This window comes from Neofelis nebulosa, chromosome 13 (assembly GCF_028018385.1).
Source record: "Neofelis nebulosa isolate mNeoNeb1 chromosome 13, mNeoNeb1.pri, whole genome shotgun sequence".
NCBI lineage: Eukaryota > Metazoa > Chordata > Mammalia > Carnivora > Felidae > Neofelis > Neofelis nebulosa.
In genome coordinates, this window is record NC_080794.1 from 80,399,232 (window position 1) to 80,426,583 (window position 27,352).

General features: G+C 52.5%; 1 protein-coding gene across 2 annotated transcripts in view; it reads left to right on the top strand.

Annotated features, from left to right (window-relative positions):
• Positions 1-27,352, top strand: part of GRK5 (G protein-coupled receptor kinase 5) — a 211,585-nt gene that overhangs the window by 149,176 nt on the left and 35,057 nt on the right. Inside the window, exon 4 of one of the 2 annotated variants that reach the window (XM_058697932.1) lies at positions 8,247-8,324. The exons of the other annotated variant lie outside the window; for it this stretch is intronic. Within the exon in view, the coding sequence (XP_058553915.1) occupies positions 8,247-8,324 (78 nt within the window). The remainder of the gene's footprint in view (positions 1-8,246; positions 8,325-27,352) is intronic. 2 annotated transcript variants of the gene reach the window in all.

Genomic DNA, 27,352 nt, shown 5'->3' on the forward strand with positions numbered 1-27,352 from the left:
TGGGGAGCCGCTGGAGGACTTTGGACAGAGCAGGGGCATGATCCGACAGGTTTCTAAAAGATCCCTGAGGCTCCTGTGTTGGAACAGGTAGGAGCTCTGATAGGAGCTACTAATGATGGGAGCTGATGGTTGCTCGAGCCAGCGTGGGAGCATTCGGCAGTGGTGACAGTGACTGCATTTGGGGCGTGTTTTTGAGGCAGAGTTAACAGTACTTTCAGATGCAGTGTGGGCGAGACAGAAGAGTTATGGATGGCTTCAAAGTGTTGACCTGATCGGATGGAAGGGTGGTGGGAGAGAAAGGCTGTGGGAGGTGCGTTTGGGGGAAGACCAGGAACTCCGTTTTAGGCACACGCGGCTGGATGGTCTCTCGGACACCCAAGTGGAGATGATTGAGGGGAGATTGATGTTCAATTCTGGGGTCTGCGAGAAAGTTCTGGGCTGGAGATGGAAGACTGGGACTTGTCAACACACAGCTGGTATTTAGGGCCATGGGCTGGGCAAACTGACCAAGGAGACAAATGTGGAAGGAAAGATGAGGACCAGAGCCTGAGCCCTGGACCAAGACTGCCCCCCATTTGGAAACGATGAGGCATCACCAGCTTTGAGACTCATCTAGAGAGTTGATGAGGCAGAGCAGGGCAAGGCTAAACCCAGGAGCCAGTGGAATTTTCCAGCCACGTGTCTTGTTAGACACTTATAGTCAGTTTGAGAAGAAGAAAAAAAAAATCCAATGGATGCCCATTTTCATTCTGGTCGTGCAGACGCTCCCTTTTGCTGGGCCTGTACCAAGAGCTTTTTTTTCTGGAAAGGAAATGTGAGTCTGGCTCCTCTGTTGATGCGACAAATGCTCTTTACATACGTCTTAACGCGGCCGCCACTCCTAGAGCCGACCCGCCCCTTGCGTTTTGTCTGCATCTCTGGGAATGAGCGGGGCCTTTTCATCACCCATCTTGACGTCAAATGACCAGCCTTTGGAACACCTCTTTTACGCAGGAAGACTTTATTGAGTTTTCCAGGGCTGGCGCAATTCTTGTCTGAAATATGTTTTTTCCTTCCATCCTGCCTGGAACTCCAAGGAGGTAGCATACAGCCCCGGTGCTCCCTGGCTCAGCCAGCACCGTCCACACCGTTCCCACCTCTGTGTTGAATTCCTACCAGGCGGAGTTTATTAAAAATAACCCATCCTCGTCAGGCTCTGACGTAGTCCCCGGGAAAGGCTGCTCTCCTGCACAGTCCTAATGTCTGAGTTTCTCAAGTCAAGCAGGGGACTCATGGCTGTCTTAAAATGGGGCCTGGGTGATTCGGGGGTGGGGCACAGGACGGTGTGTGTATCGTTCATCAGAGGTAATTCTGCAGGGGTCATTCAGCCCTTCGTCTCGGTTTTCAAGGGCTTTCTAGGAGTCTCAGAAGGACTCTCTCATTGCCTCCCACAGAGAAACAGAGCCAGTGGCCAGAGTCAAAGCCATGACTAGATTTGGTTTCAAAGAGGATTTGACCATCTGGTCAGGGTTCCAGTGTAACCTCCTCAGGACAACAGAGTCTTTGCACGGACTCCTTAAAGATTGATGTACTGCCTCTCTCACCTGTTTTCTGGGAGCCTTGATGGCATCCCGGCTCACCTGAAACCCTCCTATCCCCCCACTTGGGTGTGACTGAAACTTGGCAGGTTTCTTCTCTTTGGGGTTAGGGGAGGTTTGGCAGTTTTTCAGCACTCCTTTACTGAATATATCCAGTATATCATACTCCGTTCTAGCAGTTGGTGGCTACACGCTGAGCAGAAATAAGTGCCCGCCCTCATGGCACTGGCTTTTTGATTAAATGAAAGATTGAAAAATAAATACGTAAAGGAAAATTTCAATGAAGTGAGTGATACTAGCCACGAGTTTAGAAAACTAAGTATTCATTATCTATTGCTGTGTAAGAAATTACCTCAACACTTAGCGGCTTGAAACAACAAGAAACACTTACTATCTCACGGCTTTTGTGGGTCAAAAATTTTGGAATGCTTTCCCAAGATGCTACTGGCTCACAGTTTCTTAAAAGTTTCTATTAAGATGTTGGCTGGGGCTGCCAGTCATTCAAGGCTTGATCTGTTTCCAAGTTTATGCACTTGGCTGGTGGCTGTTTCCAAGTTTATGCACTTGGTGGTGGCTGTTGGTTGGAGGCCTCTGTGTTTTCCATGTGAACCTCCCCACGGGACTGCTTGAGTGTCCTTCTAACATGGCTGGCCTTCTTCAGAGTCAGTGGTCCAAGACAGCCTGCTAGAAGCTGCAATGTCTTTTATGACCTAGCCTCAGTGATTCCATACTATCATGGCCCCATTATCATGTTTACACAGGTTAGCCCTTTTCAGTATGGAAAGAGACTTCTCAAGAGCATGAGTAGCAGAAGGCAAGGATTATTGAAGTCTCCATCTTGGAGACCGGCAGCTACAACTATGAGGTTACAACGAATGAAATCTTGTATCAGGAAATGCTGAAAGGCACTTCAAGCCATTCATTAGACTATAGGGAATCACTTGAAATCAGTGTGCAATCACCTGGCTTTAAATATGCCTGGTTATTCTGAAATTATTTGTAAAACAATTTGCTGTGTCTCATCAGAGTAGTCAAGCATCCTGCTTCTCTTATAATTCAGACCCAGTATTTGTCTTGTCTTTCTATCACTTTTGTGCTCTCCCCCAAAGAGGAAGCTGGGAGGGGAGTAACCATTCTTCAGATGGACGTAGAGACCCTCAGAACAGTTGGTGAAGCCAGACCCAGGGATCAGGGTCATTTGAAGAAGTCTAACGCTTATAAAATGGGTTCATATAGCAGAAGCCTATGGAATTTTCCAGTGTCCTGGATACCCCACCCATTCTCCTGTCCTAGAAGCTGCCATGTTGTTAATGGTGTGACCCACAGTCCACAGTTTTCTGGAGCAGGGATGAGCATGTGAGCCAATGTAAGCCAATGAGCTCTTTCTCTAGAATTTGTAAGCTGGAGAAGTCCTTCTCTGGTAAAGAAGGCTTAAAATAAAAATGTTGAGAGCTGTTGACTGCCATGTGCCACTGGAGCAAGCCAGTCAGCACTGAGAGAGAACGAGGCACGTGTGGGCACGTGCACACACACACACACACACACACACACACACACACACACGTGCGTGCGCACACACAGATGAGAGTGGGTTCCAGAAGCCCTCACGTTGCTGGTTCCTGGTGGTCCAGGTCTGGCTGCATTTTCATTCTCCTCACAATTTGGTTATTCAATCCATCCTTGATTTCTAGGAGCTGAGAGATAACGGTTCTGCCCGAACTAGGTTAGGTTGACGTTCTTCTTCCTTAGAACTGAAAGAGTAATAGAGAGAGTGAAAGGCCTTTGCACAGTGGCCTTATGAGCCTTGTTGGAGAATGAAGATGGAGAAATAATTCTGGGGCTAGGGGAGAGAGGAGCAGCAGCTAGGCAGCCCAGGGGTGGTGGACGGGGTGGGGAGAGAGCCACTCTGGGCTGAGGCTGTCAGGAGGACGATGAGATAAGCAGAAGGTGAGGGTGTGGCCCCTTTGCTATGGGAGGCTGACAGCTGCTGGTGAATATGTCACCTCACCCCAGAGGTCCTTCCTTCTTTTTAACCTTTGCCCCAGCCAGGGTATGTTGCACAAGCACACAAGGACTGTGGTGCTGTCGAGGATAGTCTGGGGTCCCCTTGGGGTCACTGCTACCACTCTCGGGTTGTGTTCCTACATGGCCAGGAGGCAGCTCCTCCCTCCCTTCTTTGTCTGGTCACATCCCATCTGTTGCCTTCGGGGGGGCGGGGCCAGTGACTCCCTTCCTGACCTAGGCCCAAGAGGGCTCTTCAGATGGCAGCTGGAGACCAGAGAACATTCTGCCCAGGTAGATACAGGCGTTGGGGCTGACCAGGCCCACCCCACCGTCAGACCCCTGGGGGATGCCCCTTTGTAAGTACTTCTTCATTCCAGCTGGGGAGCAGAGAAGCAGCAAGGTCAGGGCCCAACTATCTGAAGGACTGTTCAGTCAGGATCCCGGCAGGAGATGGAAGGCCCACCCACGAGTGAGTGCGGGGCTGCTGCTGAAGTGCCAGGCAGGATGGGGACATCAGTGGCGCTGATGCGGTAAGTCAGGGCCTTTGCCACCTCTAGGTCTGCAGGGACCAGGGAAGGGACCGATGCAGGCCAGCATACACCAGCTGGGTCTTTAGAAGTGGGGTCCGGGAACCATGGTGCCCAGGTGGGCAGGTGACTGCCCACCCTGTCGCCTGCCCCACACCAGGGTGGAGAGTGATTCCACAGAGGCACATGGAGACCTCCAGACCACACGGGCAGCACAGGCAAGGCGCCGAGGCCGGTGTGGGTGGAGCTGGGTGTTTCTCCAGAAAGGGCCGTGGTGAGCAGCACTGCCAGCCAAGCACGTCACTTGTCCCTGCCGCGAGGACTGTGGAAAAGCTGACCACGTTGATAATTACAGCAGCCGGAGGTGGCAAGACCTCATAGCATCTCTGACTTCATCTTCTTGTCGGGGCAGGAGAAGGTCTCCCAGGAGGAGGAGGTGACATCTGAAGTTGGTCAGAGGCCGAGAGGAATCCGGCTCAGCCTCCGCTCTTTAAACCAGTGCCGGCTTCTTTGAAAACGTGGCAGGTCCCCTTTTACTGGCTTGCGGGCCTCGCATTTTTAGAACTCATCAGAGGAAAGTGTGTTTTAATAGGCCATATTTTCACCGGCGTTTTCTGAGATTGATGATGTAATTAGAGCAGACCAAGAGGATGAAACGTTAGGTTTATAAACTAGGATGCGCACAGATGTTTATACTCTTCGGCAGGCACGGATCTGTAAATAATTCTTTTTGCCTTAAACCTAACGTAGTGTTTTGCTCTTTGTGTTATAGCAGCATCTCCTCCACAAAGGCCATTTCTGCGTTTGGCATAAATCACAGCGCGAACAGAGGCTCACGAAATGGTGCCTCCCTCCGTTGGAAGAGAAATGCCCTCCACCTGGATCGGCATAGGTGCCCTTTGGCACTCTGGCTGTTAGGGTTGAGCTCACAGGTTTCAAATGGGCCTTACAGCAGGGACGACGGCTCGTGTCCCCTCTGGTGAGGGAAGGGGAGAAGACCTATCACCCTCTCTGGGTGGAGGGAACCCCCTTACAGATGGAGGTCACGGGGGCATTCCTCGCATGTAGTTTTCTCTCTTCTCATTGAAGTCTTTGTGTGCCCTTGCCCGAGCCAACGCTAATTGTAAATTTCTAGGCTGTTGGCCCAACCTCTTATTTGCTGCTTATGTTTTCTGGTTTTAGCTGATTTCAGCAGCTTCTGCCCACTACCTGGGCAAGAGTGTTCCCATAGCAGTGGATTCCCGGGTGGTCCCCTGCCTCTGGTGCTGTGATCTGCCTGAGCTCTGCCGGCCAAGCTGAGCCGCCATGGTGCCTTCTCTCTGTCGGAGGCCTCTCGGGGGTCACTGTAGAGACACGTCCTGTCACTCCAGGTGACTTAATCAGTGTGGAAAGCCCAGCTGGAAGCCTTCTGTTGGTTTTCTGCCTCCCAACACAAATGCTCTTCAGGTGGTGGTGACCTGACATGGACTCTCAAAGAAAGGCCTTTTGATCCTGGGCTGGGGATGCCTGTCCCCGCGTGCTCCCGGCTGCCTCCCTGTGGAACTGTGGCGCCCAGCCGCCCAGCCGGGCCTCTGCTGGGAGGCAGCTGACCTGAAAGTGATGTTATTTTTTTAACGTGGGTTTTAGTACCCAGAGCAATAATATTTTCAGCTGGTTATTGAGGCTGATTAATGAGCTTCAAGCCTCCATTTGGTTAAATAGAGCTGCCTTCACAGATGTATTTTGGGACAGCGCAAATCCAGGGTTCTGCATGGGATTGAGTTACCCCGAAAGGTGGTCGGCCATTTGCCCGGGGCCTGGGCCCTGCAAAGCAGTCTGGGTAATTCCCATGGTGCCAGACCACTAGGCGGGTTTTCAGGCCAACGGGACACTGGGTGCTTCTCTCTTCATCCTCGAAAAATGGTGGTCAGTCGTGCTCTAGAACGATGAGCCCCTTTGGAGACATAGTTCCCAGCCCTCTCACATGCTCACTCTATTGTATTTGAACTGGTTATTGGTGCTCTCAGAGCCTCAGTTTCTTCATCTGTAAATTGGGTGAGCCTATAACCTACTCCACACTATGTGTGTCTGGGGGGCGGGGGGAGGGCAGATGTGCACACATGTGTTAGTTTGGGGGGATTGTTGGGGAGCATAGGGGGGACAATAGCAGGAAAAACTCCAGGGGAAAGAGCCACCGTCTCTCCTTAAATAGTCTCACGAAATCATCAATCAAATCAACTCAAGAAATGATCAATCCCACGAGACTAGTCTTAATAAAGGTGTGGAGGCACTGGCCTTGGCAGGGACATGCACTGAGACGGGTGGCCCAATGGAAGTCAGGAGGCTTGTGCTCCTGTCCTGGCTCTGCTGTGACCAGCTGTATGATTTTAGGTCAGTCCTTTCCTTCCCTGAGCCTTGGTGTCCAGCTCTGAAAAGTGAGGGAGTCGGATTCCTTCCAGAACCACGATCCCATCACTCTGTGATCCAAATGATTGAAGTGTTCATATTTCTTCCTTGGTGAAAATCACTGAGTCTTGATTCTCTGTGAGAAGAGAAACGGTAGCACAAGGAAACTCAGCCACGTTGTGGGGAAGTGTGCCAAGCTGCATCCGTGGGCTTTCCAAATGTGCCTGTGCTTTCCCTCGTCCAGGAGGCTCTCTGGGACTGGCCTGGGGGAGAAACTGGACCCTAGGCACTGGGCTGAGGGGTTGCCCTGAACTGCGCCCGGAGGGCTGGGGCGCCTGGCTCCACGGTGTTTCAGTCTGTCTGTGTTGACGTCATTTCCTCTGTCTCTTTTGAAATAGCTGTGCTTTTGGACCGAGGTTGACAAATCCTTGGGTGGTGGATTTTGAAATGGTTGTAAACAATGTGCAATTAGTTCTCTTGTCTAAATGAGAAAGGCAGGCTTACCCAGGCTTCTTGTTAACTGGAGGCCTTTCCTCCTCTTGGCAAAGGCATCAGATGTGAGTGAAGGAGCCCCTTTTGAGGTCAAGGAAAATAAGGTTTGTCTTTTGGAGGTCCACTGACTTGGCCAGCGATCTGGAGTCCTAAATTCCTTGGTGTTGTTGACAAAGAGCTCTGGTGTGGAGGTCGGCTGCTACCTCCCTGAATGACCCTGGGCATGTCTGCTGAACCTCTCCTGCCCTTCACATGCAGATGAAGGGGTATGGCAGTGGCCCCCCCGGCCTCCCATGTCACTATCTGGGCTTTTTTAAGGTTCAGATAAGAACATATGAAAAATCTCTGTGTGTTCATTTTATAATCTGAAAGCTGCAAAAGGTAAGGCATCGATATTAATGTTTTCTCTTGGAAGGCATAATAGTGATGGGGTGATAATTGTGCAACTGTTCATTGAGCAGTATTTATTTTTTTTAATTTTTTTTGATGTTTATTTATTTTTTAAGAGAGAGAGTGTGAACAAGGGAGGGGCAGAGAGAGAGGGAGACACAGAATCCGAAGCAGGCTCCAGGCTCTCTCTGAGCTGTCAGCACAGAGCCTGATGTGGGGCTCAAACCCACAAGCTGTGAGATCATGACCTGAGCCGAAGTCAGACGCTTAACTGACTGAGCCACCCAGGCGCCCCCATTTGAGCAGTATTATTATGTGCCTGGCTCTGGGCTAAGAACTTTATCACATTCTGTCTGCACAATTGCCTTGTAGTTAGTGCTTTTTCTATCTGCATTTTAGAGTTTAAGGAATTTGTCTAAGGTCACGCAGCTGTAAGGTCTGAGTGACCTGAGGGCAGGACAACCTCTCTGGACCTTCCCGTTTGGTGGCTGGTTATTTTCCAGGGGCTTCCTGTGATTTATCGAAGTTGGTGGCTCTCAACCCCTAGCTGCCAGGGGCCCTGCCCTCGCAGCTAGAGGGTCTGTCGGTTGGTGTGGGGTGGTCTGTTTGCTCCTGATGATTCTAATGTGCAGCCCGAGAGGAGAGGGCCTGCCCTAAGCACGTGTTCACGGATGGTGCCAAGTAGGCTGGGCTGGACGTCAAGGCTCCTTGGCCAGGTCGGCTCCCCAGTCCAGGCCTCAGCTTCCTGCCCTGTGGAGGAGGGATTAGTCCCTTGACCTCCATGGTGTCTTCTCGGGGGCCGCTGAGGTTGTGTAACCATGAGCAGCTCATGAGCAGTTCTGATACTGTTCTTGTGCTTTTTCTCTTTCAGGCAGAATATGAAGTTACTCCAGATGAAAAACTGGGAGAGAAAGGGAAGGAAATTATGACCAAGTACCTCACCCCAAAGGTAACAGGCTGCCCCAACCCCACAGCAAGAGGAAAAGGGAGGTCTTTTAGAGGAATTTGGGCCCTGGATCCGTGCCAGGCCATGTGGGGGGCTGTACAGCACACGTAAAGCACGCACAGCCACGGGGCTGCAGAGACCCCGTATCTCATCCTCCCCCAGCAAGTGCCCAAGACTGGCGAGGCCCAAGGCGGGTGGGCCTGGGTGGGGAGGCCTGCTCGCTGGGGCCCAATCCCCTCCAGGGACCCCATGCTGGCCATACCCAAGGATTTGTAGCTGGACGGGTGGAGGCCTGGCCCAGGTGGGGTCAGGAGTGCCCAGAAGAAAGGGCACAGCGGGCGTGGTTTGGAGAGGTTGGTGTGGAGGGAAAGGGCCCAGGGGTGGGCAGGAAGGAAATGGGGTGGCAGAGGCGACATTGGGTGAATACATACTGAACGTGGAGGATCCTAAAGTATGTTCTGGGTATACTGATGGGAGAGGGGCCCCCACGGCCCTACCTCAGGAGCACCCATACCCCAATGCTGAAGGAATAGTACCAGCCCCTGGGGTCCTGGTGATCTTGGTTCCCTGGAACCTGTTTCTTCTCACCCCCAATTTGACAGATAAAGGTGGTCTCCATCTGGTTCAGAACTTGGCCTGGGAGCCTGGGGTTCTAGTGCCATTTTTTCTCCCCACACAATCCAGTCATGTTCCCTCACTGGGCCTCAGTTTCCGTTCCTTAAATGTGGCCCTCCCTGCCAGACCCACCTTCTAGAGGTCTTAAGAGTCTGAGTTGAGACCTGTACCCACACAGTTTTGGATGTGTCCTGTACCCTTGTGGGCCAGCAGTGGCTTCCTCCTCCTCTGGGACTGGGCACGCCCTCTGTCCCAGGCTGCTGGTGGACTGGGGCTACCACAGCCTGTGTGACGGGGTCCTGGCTGTTCACCCGTCCACACAGAGTGTGGCAGGGCTAGCAACACAGGCATGCAGATCAGGAAACGGCTTCACCCCTAGTTTACCATGTGCCCTTGGTCCTCCTCTCCCGGGGTCTCAGTGTTCTTTGCCGTAAAATGGGTGAGACTTGACCAGATAATGGCAGAGGGTCCCTGCAAATGGGCTCATCGTGGACTCCGTTCTCTCAGCCTACACTGAATGACACGTGATTCACAAGATAAGAACCAAACAAGGAGAAAAATGGGAGATGCTTCAGTCAGAGAGAGAGGGGTGTTACCAACGAGGCATAGAGACTCCCCGGATGTGACATTTAGCCCCTGATAAAAGACCAGCCCTCCCCTACCTGCCTGCCACCTTGGGGGCGCTGCCCCGTGGCTGGTGTCCCTTCGCGGCCGCACCAAAGCAGGATGCAGTTACACTGGTTTTCGGCCGCTGCTCAGGGTGACCCCACTCAGACAGGGAGGGTTGTGGGCAGAACAATCCGGGTCACGTACAGCTCCTTCAGCACCAGGTGGCCTTCTGACAGCCAGCGACACCCTTGCAAAGGCATCCAGGGTGACCTCAGGGCTTTCTACCCACAGCAGCTCCTTCAGACTTTAAAATCAGGCCTCCTCTCCCCTGCTCGTACAGACTGTCTCTGCATATTTGTGTAGGTTTTAACTCCGTGACATGAAAGTCCCTTGAAGTGGTACACCCCATCTTGATGTTCTCAGCGAGGGTCCCAGGGGGTCCTTGGCAGCCCTGGTCCCACCTCACACCCTTGCTGCCCTCTCGGGAGTTACGGAGGTCCGGGGGGCCCTGAGCGTGTGGGGTTCCCCCACCGCCAGGGTCTCTCGTACCACACCGAGTCCCGCTCTGGGTGCTCATCTCCAGCATCTGCAGGTGGCCAGGGGGCATCCCTGTGCAGTCTCACACCCAGAGATGTCTCCTGCGTCACTTCCTGCCACTCGTGCCGAGCCCTCACCCCTACTTGTCATTCTCTCGCTGCCTTCCCTTGGGGTCTCTCTGTTTCTGCTTCCTTCTGTCCGCGTGACGGGCAAGCGCTCGCAGTACGTCGGCACATTTCAGAAATGAGAGGATTCAGTTCGTAAAACGCCCCCGGACGCTGAGCGGGGCCGGCTCCCTCTGCACACGGCGTGGCCCTGGGCACATGTGGCTGCCCGCTCCGTCTGCGGGGCCCCTGGGCAGCTCTGCCCTGCTTTGTTTCAGACACAGGCCTCTTTGGCGTCTATGGAAGCGCTCAGGTTGAAAGTGGTCAAGAAGGACACGTGTCTGAGCGGGGTCCCTGTCCACCCACACTTACAGCTGCTGACGTGCGGCTTTTGACCTGGTCACCTCTTGAAACAGCAGGAACGCCTTGGGCATAAGCAGGGCCCAGAGGCCCGGGGAGGTGGGTGAGAGCAACAGCTCACCAGCTGAGCAGCCCCCAGGCATTGTGTGTGCTGGCTTCCGTCTCTGGGACACGAGAGGTGGCCAGGTGGCGGCCAGGGCCCAGGGAGGCGAGTAACATGCTGCGGCCACTCAAACGCTAGGGTCTTCCGCTGCCCTCAGCAAAGGCGGTTTCCGCAGTGCCTGAGCTTTGCCAGTCCGGCTCTGCATCTGCGCCCAGTTTGGGGCTGCCCGCCCGCTTGTCTTCCCCCAGACATGTGTTGAGGACCCACTGTGTGCAGACACGCTCACCTGATCCCTGCAGCTACCACGTGATGCGATTCTGTTGGCTCTGTCTTATGGTTGCGCCCGGGGAGGCTCAGGAGGGGCTGTCACCATCCCAGGTCACGCAGCTGGGACTTGAGCCCTTGGTCTTCACCCCGTGGTGCACTGTTTCCCACTCCCGGCCCCTCACTGCCCTCCTGCCACCCTGCCCGGGAGCATCTGCGGGCCTGGCTGTGATCCACAGTGGGGATGAAGTGTTCCTCTGCTCGGCCCTGCCAGCTCCTCGGGCCCATCCAAGGGCTGCTGCAGGGGACTGTTTCGCTCTCTGCCGACCAGAAGCCTCTGCTGGTGGACCCCATCCCACCCTCCAGACCTCCCTGCCCCTGCTCGGTGCTGCCTCCATTTCCTGGAGGGATGGGGCCCAGACTCCTCATCAGCTCAGATGGTTTTACAAGTGCCTCAGAGCCTGCCAACATTTTTTCCTTAAGTACTCCTCAATTTAAAGAATTTAAACCACACCATGTGTTATGGCTCAGGGGCCTGGGGGAGGTGGTCGAAGCAGTCCCATGGGGCGACTGTTTTCCTACAATAAATTTCACACTGCCTCCCAGTCCTTCCTGTAGACAATCTCTCAGGAGCCGTTTTCGCTTCTCAGTTCTGCAGATGGCCCCGGTGCTGGAGAGCCAGGGGCTGAGGCTCCGGCATTGGCCCTCAGGTCTTTGAACAACCCCCAGAGTCATTGTCCCCAAACCCAGACTGTCCTTACCTTGAGCCTTTCAAGGCGTAGCCCCCGTGTCTCAGCTCTAAGCAGCAATTCCAAAGGGTAGGCTGAAGGACACTGATCATCTGAGAAGCTCTGTGGGCAACTACATGTGGGCAACACTATCTGCTGCATGTGCCCTTGTGAAAATTCGCCTGGCACGTGAGCATCTCAAAGGCCCTAAGAAGTCCTGCAATAAAGAAACCTGTTTAACCGCAGACAAAGCATTTCCCAAACTTATTTGACCATAAAACCTGCCACCCTCCCGCCGCCCAAATTTTACACCCTGCTGAATACATCTGTGGCTACAGAACACATCCAAGGGGCTTCATGACCTGGTTTCCTTCTGCTTCAAAATGCTTTCTCCTGATACCCCTCCCACAGGCCCCACACTGGGCTTTGGCCCAGTCTCTTCTTGACGACCACATCTCGTTGTCCCTATTCAGGCCGTTCCCCACAAGGCCCTTCACCTAGACCCTTACTCTGTTTTTCTCCCTTCCCTGTTCCTCAGCCTGATACCTTGGCTGCACACAGCCCCTTGCCACTGGTCAGATGCCATCACACATACTTGGGCGGTCACCAAGCACGCCACGCTGTGTACTCATGCAAGTACATGAGGTCGGTGCTTCCGTGCCCCGGTGCAGGGGTTCTGAGGAGCCCGCCCTGCAGAGGGTGACACACATCAACGGGTCCGTCAGCGGCAATGTGACGGGAACAGTGGCGGAACTGTGCAAAGGGAAGAGGGAAGAGGGGAGGAGGATCCTGAGAAGCTGCCCCTAGACCACCCTGGACAAGCCAGGGAGGCTTCTGGGAGGTGAGGCAGCTGAATCAAATTTTAAGGTGATGAGGAGGAAGAGACCAGGTATGAATGAAAGGAAAGAAGGGCGTTTCATGGGCAAAGGTATAGAGCATCACCTGGGAATGTTTTGCCCCCCAGGGGACAGTTGGCAGAGACTGGAGATATTTTTGATTGGCACAACTGGGGGGAGGTGCTCCTGGCATCTAACAGGTAGGGGCCAGGGGTCCTGTTGAGCGTCCTACGATGCACGGGACAGCCCCATAACAAAGTATTTTCTGACCCCAAATGTCAGTGGCGTTGAGGTTGAGAAACCCTGGTATAGACGTGGGCAAGGGTGTAGCGGGAGTAGAAGGTAGGGGGATGGGGATCCCCTGGGCAGCAGGGCCTGGCAAACCATGCTGAGGAGATTGACAGCATCCTGGAGGCAGTGGGAGCCGTTTGCGGTTGAGGCTGGTTCCTCTGACCACATGGAGAACAGGGGATTGGTGGGGGGACTGGAGGCAGAAGACTAGGGAGCTGATGCAGGTGCCACGGGAGTGACTGTGACCCACGCTGGGACATGACAGCACGAGGGTCTTGGGAAATGTTAGCAGGAAGGAGTTCTTGGGGGCGGCCAGGTGTGGGGTGTGAAGGGGAAGGGCAGGAGACCCAGGTGACTCCTGGTTTTCATCCTGAGTCACTGAGTGGGTGCAGCGCCCCCAGGAAAGACAGAGGACATGGGACGAAGGTCATTGCTGCTCACTGGGCAGAGATGGTGGCATCTGTTCTTTGTGGGTGTCCCCTGCACCTGCCAGTGCTGGACTCACGGCTTGCAATCATTGTGAGCTGCTTTGAATGAGACCGCGAGAGGGCCCTGGGAAGCTTCCTTCCGCGAGCCCCTCACCTCGTGTCCCTTGTGTCTTTTCTTGGGGAGCTGCCGCTTGGCTGGTTTTTGTTCCCCGGCGTCTGACATGGTGTGTTTGCTAGGAGTCTGGCTGGAAAATCCCTCTCGTTCTAAGTCAGAATTTATGCCTGGAGCTGAATTCTCACTCCCTGTGCGATGACGCCCTTCAAACCCTGGCTTGAAGGCTTCCTTCCTGAGAGGCAAGCCCACTCCTTGGATACTGCCCAGACCTTGCATCGGTTGGCCAGACATGGCCAGCTTTGCGCTGGGGGCTGTTGGAGACACCAGCCCTGGGTGGGCTTTGGAGTGCACTGAAAGCGGGGCTCTAATACAAAGGCGGCAGAGAGCTGCAAGAAGACCTTCTGGAACCAGGTCGACCTGGGTCGGAGGGCAGACTTGGCCTCTTTCAGCTGCGTGGCCTTGGGACAGTTACTAGCCTTCCAGCTGTCAAGTGGGTGGGGTGGTGGCGAGGGTCCCAAATGCCAGCAAGCACACAGCCCAGGGGCTGGTCCGTGTTAGACACTCGCTCAGTGGGGGCTAGCGTCTGACTTTCCCCCTCCTCTCTGTGCTTTCAGTACGAGGCTGTTGAATGAGGAAATCACTCAGACATGAACTCCAGCTGTGGGGTTGAGCGAGGCCAAGGAGGGGTCTGGAGGGCCCCCGGCCGCAGAGGCTGGCCAGAGAGGCCAGGCTCGGTAGAAGGCGATACGTTCGTCAGGATGATTAATACTAGCCGCTACAAGAAACAACCCCCAAATCTCAGGGCCTTCGCACAACAGAGATCCTTTCTTTCTTAGGCACAATCTGATTGGGTCTTCAGCTCTCCTGGGTGAAGACCAGGGGTCCTGGCTGCTTCTGTGGCCCCACCATCTTGAAGGTGTTGTCTCATGGTCACTGCCAAAGGGGAGCAGATGAGTGAAGGAAGCGCTCAAGCATGAACTGCATTGTTAAAGCTCCCCTGGCCAGCAAGGGAGGTTGAAAGATTTGGGGGAGCATACGGAATATGTCTTTCTGCCTGCCTTCTCACCCCCCAAACCCCTAAACTGAAAACATTGTCTCTGTGGCAGGCTAGTCTCTGATGCTGGTGAGACAGCCATGAACACGGCATGTCCTAGAAATAGTCAAAGGTATGTCAGCTTGGAGAAGCTGGCCCCCGGGGCAGATCAGATGTGTGTGCTCATCTTCCAGGTACCTGCAGACCAGAGGTGATATAGGTGTTCGGAGTGGTGGGGGGAGGGGCAGGCTTGCTCTGAGCTGGGGTGGACCAGGAAGTAGTTTTAATTATAGTAGTAAATAATAATATGTGATCACGAAAGCATCCATCACTACAGACTTTAAAATATTGGCTTTACGGAGATATAACTCACATACCTTGAAAGTTATCCTTTTAAAGTGTGCAGTTCAGTGGTTTAAAATATTCACAGAGTTGTACCACTATCACCACTATTTGCATCCAGGACATTTTATCACCCCCAATAGAAACTCTACTCATTAGCAGTCACCCCCTGTCTCCCTTTCCTCCCAGCCCCTGGCAAAAACTAATCTACTTCCTGTCTCTGTGGACTTGCCTATTCTGGACATTTCATATAAATGGAGTCATAGAGCGCGTGCCTTTTGTATCTTCTTCTACTTAGTATAATGTTTCAGGGTGTACCCATGTTGTAACGTATTTAAGTACTTCATCCTTTTTCATGGCTGGATAGTATCCCACTGTATGGATAGACCCCATTGTTTTTATCTTGGCACCAATGGATGGACACTTGGTTTGTTTACACTTTGGGGCTATAACGAAAAACATTGCTGTGAACATTTGTGTACAGGTTTCTTCCTGGACATGTGTTTTCATCCCCCTTGGAGAGATACTTAGGAGTGGAGTAGCGGGTCACAGGGTAACTCGGTGCTTAGTCATGTGAGGAACTGCCGAGAAGGAAGTTCTGGAAGGGGCTGCGCCATTTTGCATCCCCCCCCCCCCCCGGCTGTGCAGGAGGGTTCCCGTTTCTCTGCATCCTCACCAGCACTTGCCATTTTCCCTCTTTTTAATTTTATTCATCTTAGAGGGTGTGAAATGGTATCTCGTGGTGGTTTTGATTTGCATTTTCCTGATGACTGACGACGTTATCGGCCATTTGTGGATCTTCTTGGGAGAACTGTCTATTCAGACCCTTTGTTCATCTTTAAATTAGGTTGATGATCTTCTTAAAGTTGAATCCTAAGGCTTCTTTGTATGCTCTGCATACGAATCGTTTATCAGATATGTGATTTGCAAATATTTTCTCCCATCCTGTGAGTGGTCCTTTTACTTTTGTGATAGTGTCCTCTGAAGCACAACGGGTTTTAATTTTGATAAAATTCAGATTCAGTTTTGTTACTTGTTTTTAAATGACTTGCTTCCACTTTGTCTTATCTATCCTTGTCAGAAGGCCTCGGGGTTTTGGGGAACAGGGTGCATATGGGGACAAATAAATCACAGTGCACGTTAGGCACATGAATCTGGCTTCCCCTGGAGAACCAAAGCCCCATTGCCAGTTGGGAAAAGCAGGGCCAGGCACAGTCCTTCGCGAATATTCAAAAAGTCCCTCTATATTTCTTAGTCTGTCTGTGTCCAACACTGAAATGCCATCTTACACACCTGCTCTTGGCTCCTTCTATAGCAACGCTCCAAGCTGGGAATTAGTGTACCCATTTTACAGGTCAGGCAGCCAAGGTCGGGGAAAGGAAGAGGCTGGTTTAGAATTGTGGGGGCAGCGCTTCAGGCGAGTCCCCGAGTATCCTGCGTCAGCCATGTTGTTTGTAGGACGTCTCGCCATGATTCATTTTAACTGGGCTCGTAAGCAGTTGTGCTGGGCCTCCGTCTTTGAGCTGTGCCAGCCCAGTCACTGAGGCCTGGCAGATGGCACCCAGTTTTGATGTGGGTTTGCTAGGTAGCAAAAGGGGTAGCTCAGACCTGGTGGTGGGTTCTGCTGAAAGGGCCTGGACACCAAGGTGCACTGGTAGGTTGGGTCAGCCTTCTGGCATGAACCGGCTTGGCAGCCTCTGTGGGATGCTGGGAACGCCCAGGGCGGGCAGCTTCTAGAGGGCACTTCTTGCCGGAGGTCTGCCGGCAGGATATTGTTCTCTGGGCCCCACATAGACACATGCCTCTTTGCTTCTATAAACAATGATAGGGTAAAGCAGGGAAGTTTGTTCTCGTTAAGGGGAAGTTACCCATCAGCCTGAGTTTTTGCACAAAAGAAATCTATTCCTAGTGCTGGTGTGGCTCTCCGGAAAACATCCACCTTTTAAAAAGTAGAGAGCTTGAATGAAAGGAAATAATAATTATTCCGAGTTCCTCTTTCTCTGGCCCCTTGTCCCCTGCTCACTTCACTGGCGCCTCCCCCTTCCCGACCCGGGAAGCAGATCAGCAGTCAGCTAGCCCAGGCTGGCTAGCTTCTTGGTGGGAACAGCTCCTCGGCCTTTGAGGAAGGCAGTCGGTGGCTTCAGTCCTTGCCCTGAAGAGCACACAGAGCCCCAGTTCTGCCCCTTCCAGCCCTACATCCTTGGAGCCTCAGTCTCCCTGTCTGAGTATCATGGCCATCCTTCATTACTTTCTAAAAAAAATTTTTTTAACGTTTATTATTTATTTATTTATTTAGAAATTTTTTAATGTTTATTTTTGAGAGAGAGACAGAGACAGAGACAGAACATGAGCGGGGGAGGGGCAGAGAGAGAAGGAGACACAGAATCTGAAGCAGGCTCCAAGGCTCTGTGCGACAGCTCAGGCTCCAAGGCTCCAAGGCTCCAAGGCTCTGAGCTGTCGCACAGAGCCTGATGTGGGACTCAAACCCACAAACTGTGAGGTCATGACCTGAGCCGAAGTCTGGCGCTTAACTCACTGAACCACCCAGGCACCCTTATTATTTATTTTTTGAGAGAGAGAGAGAGAGAGAGAGAGAGAGCAAGGGAGGGTCAGAGAGAGAGAGGGAGACATAGAATCTGAAGCGGACTCCAGGCTCTGAGCTGTCAGCACAGAGCCCGATGTGGAGCTTGAACTCATGAACCGTGAGATCATGACCTGAGCTAAAGTTGGACACTTAACTGACTAAGCCACCCAGGTGCCCCCCATCCTTCATTGTTGCTGTACCTTCACAGATTTTGCTGAATCTGCATACCAACCTTACAATTGTTTATAGTTTGTTGTTTTTTTTTTTTAAGTTAACTCATGTCTTTCTGTTTAATTTAAAATAAATGAGTTTCGGGGCACCTGACTGGGTCAATCGGTGGAGCATGCAACTCTTGATCTTGAGGTTGTAAGTTCGGGCCCCACATTGGGTGTAGAGATTACTTAAAAATAAAATCTTTTAAAAAATAAAGTTTCAGAAGAAACTTGTGTTCAGGAACATGCCTGGAAAAACAGTATTTGTTTGTCATACAGAAAGACAACTGGGAAAGTGGCATTAAATCCTAGCTGGATCCTCTTGTGCCTGCCTAAGGCTCTGAGCCTAAGGCCACCTTTCTCTTTGTTTGGAAGGGAGATTAGTGAGTATGGGAGAGGTGTTAGCAAGATGGTGGTATCACACGGAGACTTTCTTCTTGATGGCAGGAGGCTCAAAGGAGAATTGAAAAGGGAATACCTTGTTCACCGAGAGCGATTCAGATTATTGTGTCCCTGCACCTCCTAAGACCATCTCATCATCTTCGGAAAATGCTGGGCTGGCTAACTGTCAGTTTCCCAGCTGTGATGCATTTTGTAAATGCTGGCCTGTTGTTAGGGAAAGCATGATCTAGAGCAAGGAGCACTGGACTGGGAGACAGGCTCATTCCCCATCTCCCTTCCTGCAGTCTGTGGTCTGGGGGGGAGCTGGCTTGGAGTCTGCCTAACCATCTAACCAAGCCTTGGTCACCAGGGTAACCCAAGGCATGGGATATGGGGGGCTTGGGCAAATCCCTCCCTTCCATGTGCCTGCCCCATCCTTCATGGGGTTTGGGCTTCCAGACACTAGCCCCGGACCCAGCATTTCATCTCTGCTAGACTGCTTGGCCCTCATCTGTCTCCCAGCACCTGGAACAGCATCTCTATCCTGTTGTCAATGAACCCAGGGAGCTCGGAGTCCGCCTTCGCTTGAGCCCCTCCTGAGCAGGATGCGGCTGGGCAGCTGGCTGGGCTGGAGGGGCAGCTGGGCCATGCACCCTGGCTTCTCCCGCTTTTTGCCACAGCACTGCAAAAAGACTCCCAGAAGAGGACTGAAAAGGAAACTCAAGAGAGCAACTTCTGGAGTTTTCTCCAGCAGTGGGGAAGTGGAGGCTGGGTCTCTTCCTCTTCCAGTTTTGGGAACAGCAGAGAGCGGAATTCAAAACGAATTGTGCTTACTAGCTATCAGGGGCAAGACAGAAGGGAGCTAGCACCTATTCAGCAACTACTGCATGCCTGGAACTCCCTGTCCCTGTTGTACTCAGTCCTCATAACAGCCAGCTGAAAGGAGGAGAAATGAGAGCTCAGAGGGGTTGAGTAATTGCCCAGAAACACCAAGCTTGAGCAGAGTGGGGAATTGAACCCAGGCCTGAGCTCCAAATTCTGCCCTCTTCTCACTCCCCTCACAGCCAGATGCCTCCTCTCCCTGGGCCTCAGTTTCCATCAGTAGAGTGAGGAGGTTGGCCATCCAACTTCACATCCCTGTACATCTAGGGACGGCTCTCACTCTGTGCCAGACAGGAGTCCAAGGGCTTTAAAGAACTCACTTAATCCTCACATCTACCCCCATGGATTACTGTCTCCATGTCAAAGGTGAAGAGATGAAGACACAGAGAGGTTGAGTAACTCTCTGAAGGTCTCGGGGATGGGGGAAGCTGAGACTTCAGAGTCTGTGCTCTTGACCCTACCCATCCTGCTCTCTTACGATGACCTAATCTGGCTCTTGGGCTCTGCTTAAGTCTCTTCTTGATTGAAAGTTTGTTAATGACCCAGAAGCACTCACCAGGGAGCTAGGGTGCTGTTTGGAAAACAGCAGGGCCTATGAGGGCTCATTTGAAGTTCACCCCAGTGCCCACCACAGCACCACTCCCGATGAAGGGCCCCCTGCTGCTTAAGCCGCCTTCTTGAATGGAGGCCTGAGCCTCAGAAATGCTGGTACGTTGGGAGAGGAGCTGAGAGCCCATCCTGCAGGATCATTCCTCTAGTTTACACTGAGGGGACAGAGGATACCTCCTGGGGTGGGCCATGGCATCCAGGGGAATCTCATAGGCCACCTAATCCATGGCCTTGCAAATAGCTTTAGCTAAAGATTCATAGTATGTAAAGACACAGACCAGGGGCGCCTGGGTGGCTCAGTCAGTTGAGCGTCTGACTTCAGCTCAGGTCACGATCTTGCGGTTCGTGAGTTCGAGCCCCGTGTCGGGCTCTGGGCTGACGGCTCAGAGCCTGGAGCCTGCAGCCTGCTTCCGATTCTGTGTCTCCCTCTCTCTCTGCCCCTCCCCCATTCATGCTCTGTCTCCCTCTGTCCCAAAAATAAATAAACGTTAAAAAAATAAAAATAAAAAATAAAAAAAGACACAGACCAGCTGCAGTTGAGCAGCCTGGGGGCTGGACTCCCTTTTGCCTCCATCCCCATCCCCTATCTTTTAAAGAACACTTCGGGGTCGGGGGGCACCTGGGTGGCTCAGTGGTTGAGTGTCCGACTCTTGACTTCAGCTCAGGTCACGGTCTTGTGGTTCATGGGATCGAGCCCTGCGTTGGGCTCTGCACTAACAGCATGGAACCTGCTTGGGATTCTCTCTCTCCCTCTGTTTCTGCTCCTCCCCCACTCATGCTCACTCTCTCTCTCTCTCTCTTTCTCTCTCTCTCAAAATGAGTAAACTTAAAAGAAAATAAAGAACACTACTGGCTTGGTGGAACCCAGCTTTAAGACCAGAACTAAGCCCAACTTCTCATTCCCTACGTGAGGGGACTGAGGCCCAAAGAGGGGCTGCACCCTTCCCCCATAAGTGTCACATGGCTTGGAAGAGGAGACTGGAATGTTCCTTGCCAGGCTTTCCCCAACCCTGGAAATGGAAGGGGGATGGAAGCTTGGTGAGAAGACACCAGAAGGAACTGACTTCATTTTCCAGTTCCTACTGTCGTTGGCCTGCAGCTGGGCCTGAATTCCCCCAAGGCTCTTATTCTTCTGTGTCTAAATACTGAGACCTTTGCTGCATCCAAGCCAAGCAGAGAAGCTGCTGGTGCCGGAAGTTCCACCATGTAATCATCCGTGTTTTTAAATGGAGACACTTGAAGGGGGAATCGTTAACTCTTTTCTAAGAGTGGATTCTAAGACAGGGGTGGGGGGGCTATGTGAACAAGTAAGGTTAATTTAGTACCGACTGTATGCTATATGCTCTATACCTCTCTCTCGTCCCATCTTCATGGCAGTCCCGCGGCCTGGATGCACTTGACCCTTCTGTGTTGGGCAGAGGTCTCTCGCTATTGAGAGGGCAGGCTGGAAGAGTTGAACACAGGGACTCCAACAGGTACCTGTATGCAGGTATATATATATAGCAGCACTATTCAGTCTCCAGAAGGTGGAAAGGACCCAGTGCCCGTCAACAGATGAATGGATAAACAGAACGTGGTCTGTCCACCCAGTGGAGTATTATTCAGCCATAAATAGGAACAAAGTCCTGACATAGGCTACCACGTGGGTGAACCTTGAAGACATAATGCAAAGTGAAGGAAGCCAGACATAAAAGGCCACACATTGTATAATCGCACTTATGTGAAATGTCAATATAGGCAAATCTGTCGAGACAGAAATAGATTAGAATTTACCGGGGACCCATGGGAGGGAGAGATAGGGTGTTACTGCATAACGGGGTGATGAGAAAATTTTGGAAAAAGATGGCGGGTGATGGTTGTCATTATAAATATAATTATCACCACTGAGCTGTACTCTTTAAAAATGGTGGAAATGGCCATTTTTATGTTACATATATTTTATAATAAAAGAAAAAGATCAACAACAAAAAAAGTGAAGCTGAGATATAAGCCCAGTCTATCTGATTCAGAGCCTGTGATCTTTCTCCTCCACGGTGCTGTCTTCTCAAAAGTTAACCAGAGATAGGGGCGCCTGGGTGGCTCGGTCGGTTAAGCGTCCGACTTCGGCTCAGGTCATGATCTCACGGTCTGTGAGTTCGAGCCCCGCGTCGGGCTCTGTGCTGACCGCTCAGAGCCTGAAGCCTGTTTCAGATTCTGTGTCTCCCTCTCTCTCTGCCCCTCCCCTGTTCATGCTCTCTCTCTGTCTCAAAAATAAATAAACGTTTAAAAAAAAAAAAAGTTAACCAGAGACAGACTTCGCCCCAAATCAGTGTCCCAGGTGCTGCAGGAATGGGCAGGTCTGGGAATACCAGGGTGCTGCCATCTGTAGGCTGTACGTGCTGGCTGCTCTTTCCTGGCCCTTATCCAGCTGCTGGCCCTGAACCTGAGGCTTGGCTTTCACTCTGCCCCGGGTCATTAGCACTGTCTCTTGTCCGAGTCTCCCCGCACAGCCCTTTTAACGACTGTGCATTTGTCCTTCAAAGAGACATACTTATCTTTCTCCCCTAACCTTTCCTGGAAAACAAATTCTCTTTGCCCGCAGCCTGACTTCTTTTCAGCTCCTTCTGACATCCTGGAGGCAAACGTGCCAGCCCGGGCTCCTCACAGCATGCCCGTCTGGGTCCCTTTCCTTTCTCGTGACCCTCCAGGTCAGAAAATTGGATGCTCCTTTGATGCCGATGGAGCCAGCTCTGCCTCTGATCCCCATTCCTGAGTGTGTGTATAGTATTTCCTGCCCGGCATTCCTGTCTTTAGAGTGGCTGGAGACAGAGCAGTCGGCCTTAGGGTTCCTGAGGACACCCCCCCTCCCCCACCTCCCCAGATCTGCCCTGGGTGGGCAGCGATGCTGGGCTCTGTGCTGCCTGTTCTCCGCTGACTGTGTAGCCTGACGGGCCCCTCCCCGTCCCTGGGCCTTGGGCAGAGAAATGACATCATGGGGGGTAGGGGGTGGGGGGTTTCGGTTAAATTCCCTGGATCTTTGGAAATTCCTGCCCCTCCTTCACTCCCAAGCCCCACGGAATGAAATCTTCACTGGAGAAATACCTTCCAAGGCCAAGATATTTCCAACACAACTTCAGACTGAAGCCGGTTTGGAAGCCGGGGAACGGGAGGGTGTTTTGGAAGATGGAAAGTTGGCTTGCTGTGCCCGCGCCTCTCACGCACAAGGAATGAAGGACACTCCCTGCCCTGAGCGTCCTGCACGCCAGCCCCTTCGGACCAGAGCACCACTCATGAGTTACCTGCATGCGGCTGCACTGACCCAGAGGACAGGGGGCTGGATTCAAACAACTCGCCAGGAAAAGTCACGCTTCTCTGGGTCCCGACAGCCAGTGTGTGCGGCCTGCGGGTAAATAGCACATCCTCCCCCATCCAATGCTTTGCGCCCACAGGTCATGACCGGGGATTATCAAATTGACAGAGCCCGGCTGGCCCCTCACTCCACGTCCAGACACGTTTCATTCTGTTAATTATCGTCTCTTGCTTTTGACGTAAAGAGTCAAGGCCTGGGTCAGGGTCACTCATGTATTTTCCTCTTTCTCATTAAAATTGCCCAGCTCTTGGGGCCCCTGGCTAAATTCTGCCGATGTTTAAAAATGTCCTGTCTCTCTCTCTCTCCGTGACCCCTAAAAATCCTTCCTCCCGATTTCTGCAAAGCCACTTGAACAGCAAAGGAAATACAGGTCAAGCCCCTTTAAGCCCCAGTCTGCTTTTCTGTTTTTGAAGGGTTGTGGCCATTTCTCAAAGGCTGTGTTTCTCCACTTTGCTGACCCAGGAGACGTGACACCTTGTGACTTGGGGCGTCCAGGTCAGCAGGGGCACTGTCCAAAAGGGTGGGAAGCCCGTTCAGAGGCAGCAGGCTTGCTCAGAGCACTTCCAGGCCTTCACAGCCCTTCACTCAGTTGGTGACCTCTGTGAGTCTGCTGTTTGGGGTCCTCAAAGACAATGCTGCCATCTTAAATTTGTCCAGAAATTTTTGCCACAGGACAAGAATTGATTTTGTTTTTAAGCTTTTTTTATTTTTGAGAGAGAGAGAGAGAGAGAGAGAGCGCACATGCGAGCCCGAGATGGGGAGGGGCAGAGAGAGAGAGAGGGAAAGAGAATTCTAAGCAGGCTTCATGCTCTCAGTGCAGAGCCTGATGCAGAGCTCGATCCCACAAACCATGAGATCATGACCTGAGCCGAAATCAAGAGTCAGATGCTTAACTGACTGAGCCACCCAGGCGCCCAAGAATGGATTCTTCTAGAGCGCTGGGCTTCTCACAATATTTCAGTGTGCAAATGCCAGGACCTAAAAGCAGGAAAGGTCCTCCTCCTCATTGCTTAACCAAGCCCCCTGCATCCTCGGGGACTTAGTCAGACCTCACCGGTGATCAGCCTTGAAGCCACTTGTATCCTGATGATACTGCCTCTCTGAGCTCTTCTCCTGGGGGCTGAGAGGCTGCACCACACTCTTAGTCTCTTAGCCATCCTTAGTCCCCAGCAGTCTTGAACTGCTTCCTGCCATTGGCCGAGTAAGTTGGTCTATGAGGTCCTTGGGATGCAGCTCATGACCTGAGCTCAGAACAGACACTCAGGGAACCTATGTGGCTGACAGACTAATTCAGCTCAGACTCCAGCAGGAGAGTTGGGGAGCTCCTTGCTTCTGACTGTTCACAAGCACCTCCTCAGCTCTGCTTCCAAAGACAGCTCCCATCCCTTGCAGTGTCCTCCTGGCCTGGTGGGGTAACCAGCTATCTCCAGACTCACCTCCAAAGTGGTACAAGAGACTGTTCCTCGGGGGCGCCTGGGTGGCTCAGTCTGTTGAGTGTCTGACTTCAGCTCAGGTCACACTCACACTCCGTGAGTTCGAGCCCCGCGTCGGGCTCTGTGCCGACAGCTTGGAGCCTGGAGTCTGCTTCGTATTCTGTGTCTCCCCCTCTCTCTGCCCCTCCCCTGCTCATGCTGTGCCTCTCTCTGTCTCAAAAATAAATAAAAACATTAAAAAAATTTTTTTTAATAAATAAATAAAGAGACTGTTACTCAAAGAATGAAGGAGATGGCCAGGGTGGTCCCGTGTATCTGCATCATAATGGGATCGTGGGCCTTACAGAGGATGCCAGGCTACTTCTCAACAATGTCAGGGTATTGCCTTCTGAACCTTCTCCCCTTTCCACGAGAAGCTCCAGGGAGCCCCGTGAGCTCCTCAGACTCTGGGTCTTTAGCTGTTCACCATGGAAAGACAAAGGTGAAGATCGGTCTCCTGAAGACTTGGTAGCAGACAGAAGGTGGACTCCTGGGTGTGTCTCCAGAGAAGGCCCCTGTGAGACAAAGTGCTGTCCATTGGAGATGAGGGAAGATCCAGGTGCTGTGGGGACTGAAGCTGAAATAACTTGGAGACGGTCCTCATTCCAAAAAGGAAGAGAAGATGAGGTGCAAAAGCATTTCCTGAGAACGAGAAAAGAAATCACAACAAATGACTGGAGCCTCGGAGACTCGGGCCCTTTTTATCCGAGATCTCAGTTTACCCAAAGTGAGTGAAGTGAGTATCTCAGTGCCTGTGCAGAAACGCTTCCCTCCCACCTAGAGCTCTCGGTGGCTCCCAGGACAGCAAGCAAAGGGCTCCACAGCTTAAGCTTTCTCTGCTTCAGGGAATCACTTCTGACTGGAGACTGTGCCCACCCTGAAGGGAAGCGGTGAGCTCCCTTAGAACTCAAAAGGGGCACAGTGGGACTTGTCGTTTTTTGGCTTCTACCCCCGGGACCTCTGGCCACTGGCTGCCTGTCCAGCCTGTGTCTCTGCCCAGTGGGGCTACATCTGGCATGGTGCTCGGGCCTTAAAGCCCACCAATCAGGCTGACCACGTGGACCCTCGGGGAGGCGTTGGGGACGGTTCAGCTGAGAGCCGGAGGGTCCAGACATCAAGCCTTGAGTGGAGGGAGCCACAGCCCCACGGCGCTTTGCTCACGAGCATTTGTCTGGGCTGATTTATTTCTTCCCCCCGGTGGCCAAGAAAACAAAACCCTGACTTTGTCCTTCGGTTCTATTCTCATTTGGGGCTCGCGGATTGTGTCTGCTTCCCGGCCGTGGTCAGAGGGAGGAACTGCTCGACAGTGGCTTTTGCACATGGCACTGAAGGTTTTGATTAAAAAGGTGGGATAGTGGTGCTTTTTCTTCCTGCCAGCCGGACCTCACATCCACCCTCGAGTGAGGAAACTCTCTGTCCAAGGCTGCCGTTCAGGAAACTCCCTCCTTTGTCTTCTTGGTCAAGATTGTACAAGCAGGTTTCATTTCAAGCCAGGATTTGGGGTTAAAAGGAGCCCTGCCCCACCCGCCTCCTGCCAGTCCTGGTTCCCATCCCTAGAGTCAGGGGGGCTGGGCTGAGTTCGCAGAGCTTAGAAGCAGCCGACTTGAGAGGTGGCGGGGAAGGAAACGCAAGGAGAGAGGAAAGGTCTGGTGGCTCGGGTCGTGTTTGGGGGGTCCTCCCTGCCCTACCACCTCATGAACTCGTCCGCGTTATTGGCGGCAAGCGGCAGATGCCTAACTCCCAGTTGCTCAAACAAAGGAGGAATTTATGGGGAGGGTGGGGATATGATGAAATGAAACCGGAGGGAGACACAGCTGTGCTTGGGCCGAGGGACCCGGGCACCGGGATCTGCCCCCGAGGGCAGCTCCAGGTTCTTCCCCAAGCCTCCAGCCCACAGTTTCTGCCCGAGGCAGGCGCTCCCAACCAGTTGTAACTAAGAACATCTCGAAGAACTCCGGCCCGGTTGTCGCAAAGGCAGGGTAAACCAGATGACCTCATAAGGGTATTACTACTTCTTCTTTTCTTTTTTTTAATTAAAAAAGAAATTTTTTTAATGTTTATTTACCTTTGAGAGAGAGAAAGAGACAGAGCACGAGCAGGGGAGGAGTAGAGAGAGAGGGAGGCACAGAATCCAAAGCAGGCTCCAGGCTCTGAGCTATCAGCACAAGGGCTTGAAGTCACGAGCCGTGAGATCATGACCTGGGTCCAAAGTCTGATGCTTAACTGACTGAGCCACCCAGGCGCCCCTCATGAGGGTACTTCTGATGGACAAGACAGCGTTGCTCTCTGCTTCCCTCTTCCCTGCTATAAATGTGAATGTACGCACACACATTTATTCAACAGATACATTGAGTACTATTGTGTGCCATCATCAGTTCATTTCAGCAGAGCAGAGCAGAGAGATAAACAGGTTTTGGAGGCAGCCAGGCCTGGATTTGAGTCTCAGGCCCACCTTTTGCCAACTGTTCCGTCTAGGAGCATGTAGGGGGTACTAGATGCCCCTCTAGTATTCTGATTCTGGTAAGACAGGAATGACCAACTTCCCTGCCCTTCAAAGAGCTGTCTATGGCTCGGTTTCCATGTCTACAACCCTGGAACAACAAGCCCCACCAAATGGCATTGTTCTGGGGAGTAACAGAAGTATAAATCTGTGGGAAAACTCACACCGAGGGGCCGTAGCTATCAGGCCGGCCCCCCTTGCAGGCACCCACACCGCCTCTGGCCCTGGCCCTGCTGGAGGCCTGGCTCCTACCCCTGCCCCCGCCCACAGCCAGGCCCTGGCAGCTCCGTGCACAGGGCTTCCCGAGGCTGACGCAGATCCCCTCGGGAAGGTCAAGGGGTGGCCAGGGTACGTCTGTGGGCGCACCCTTCCCCTGTTCCCTTCCTGGAGGAGAAATGGGAAATGGGGGTCGCCCCCCAAGAAACAGCTGTCTGCACCCTGGAATGGGCCAGACAGGCCAACCTCTCAGCAGCCCTTTCTGGAAGGCAGGGGGCCCTCCAGATGCCCTTTCCCACTCAGCTTTTCCTGAAAGCGGAGCCTGTCCACACTGGGAAATTGCAAATAGTTTACATGGGGAATGTCAGCTGCCCACATATGAAAATATACACATCATTAAGCCCTAAGTGCTTGCGTCTGGAGATAGAGCGGACAGTCTCCTGGGCTGACCTTTTGTTCAC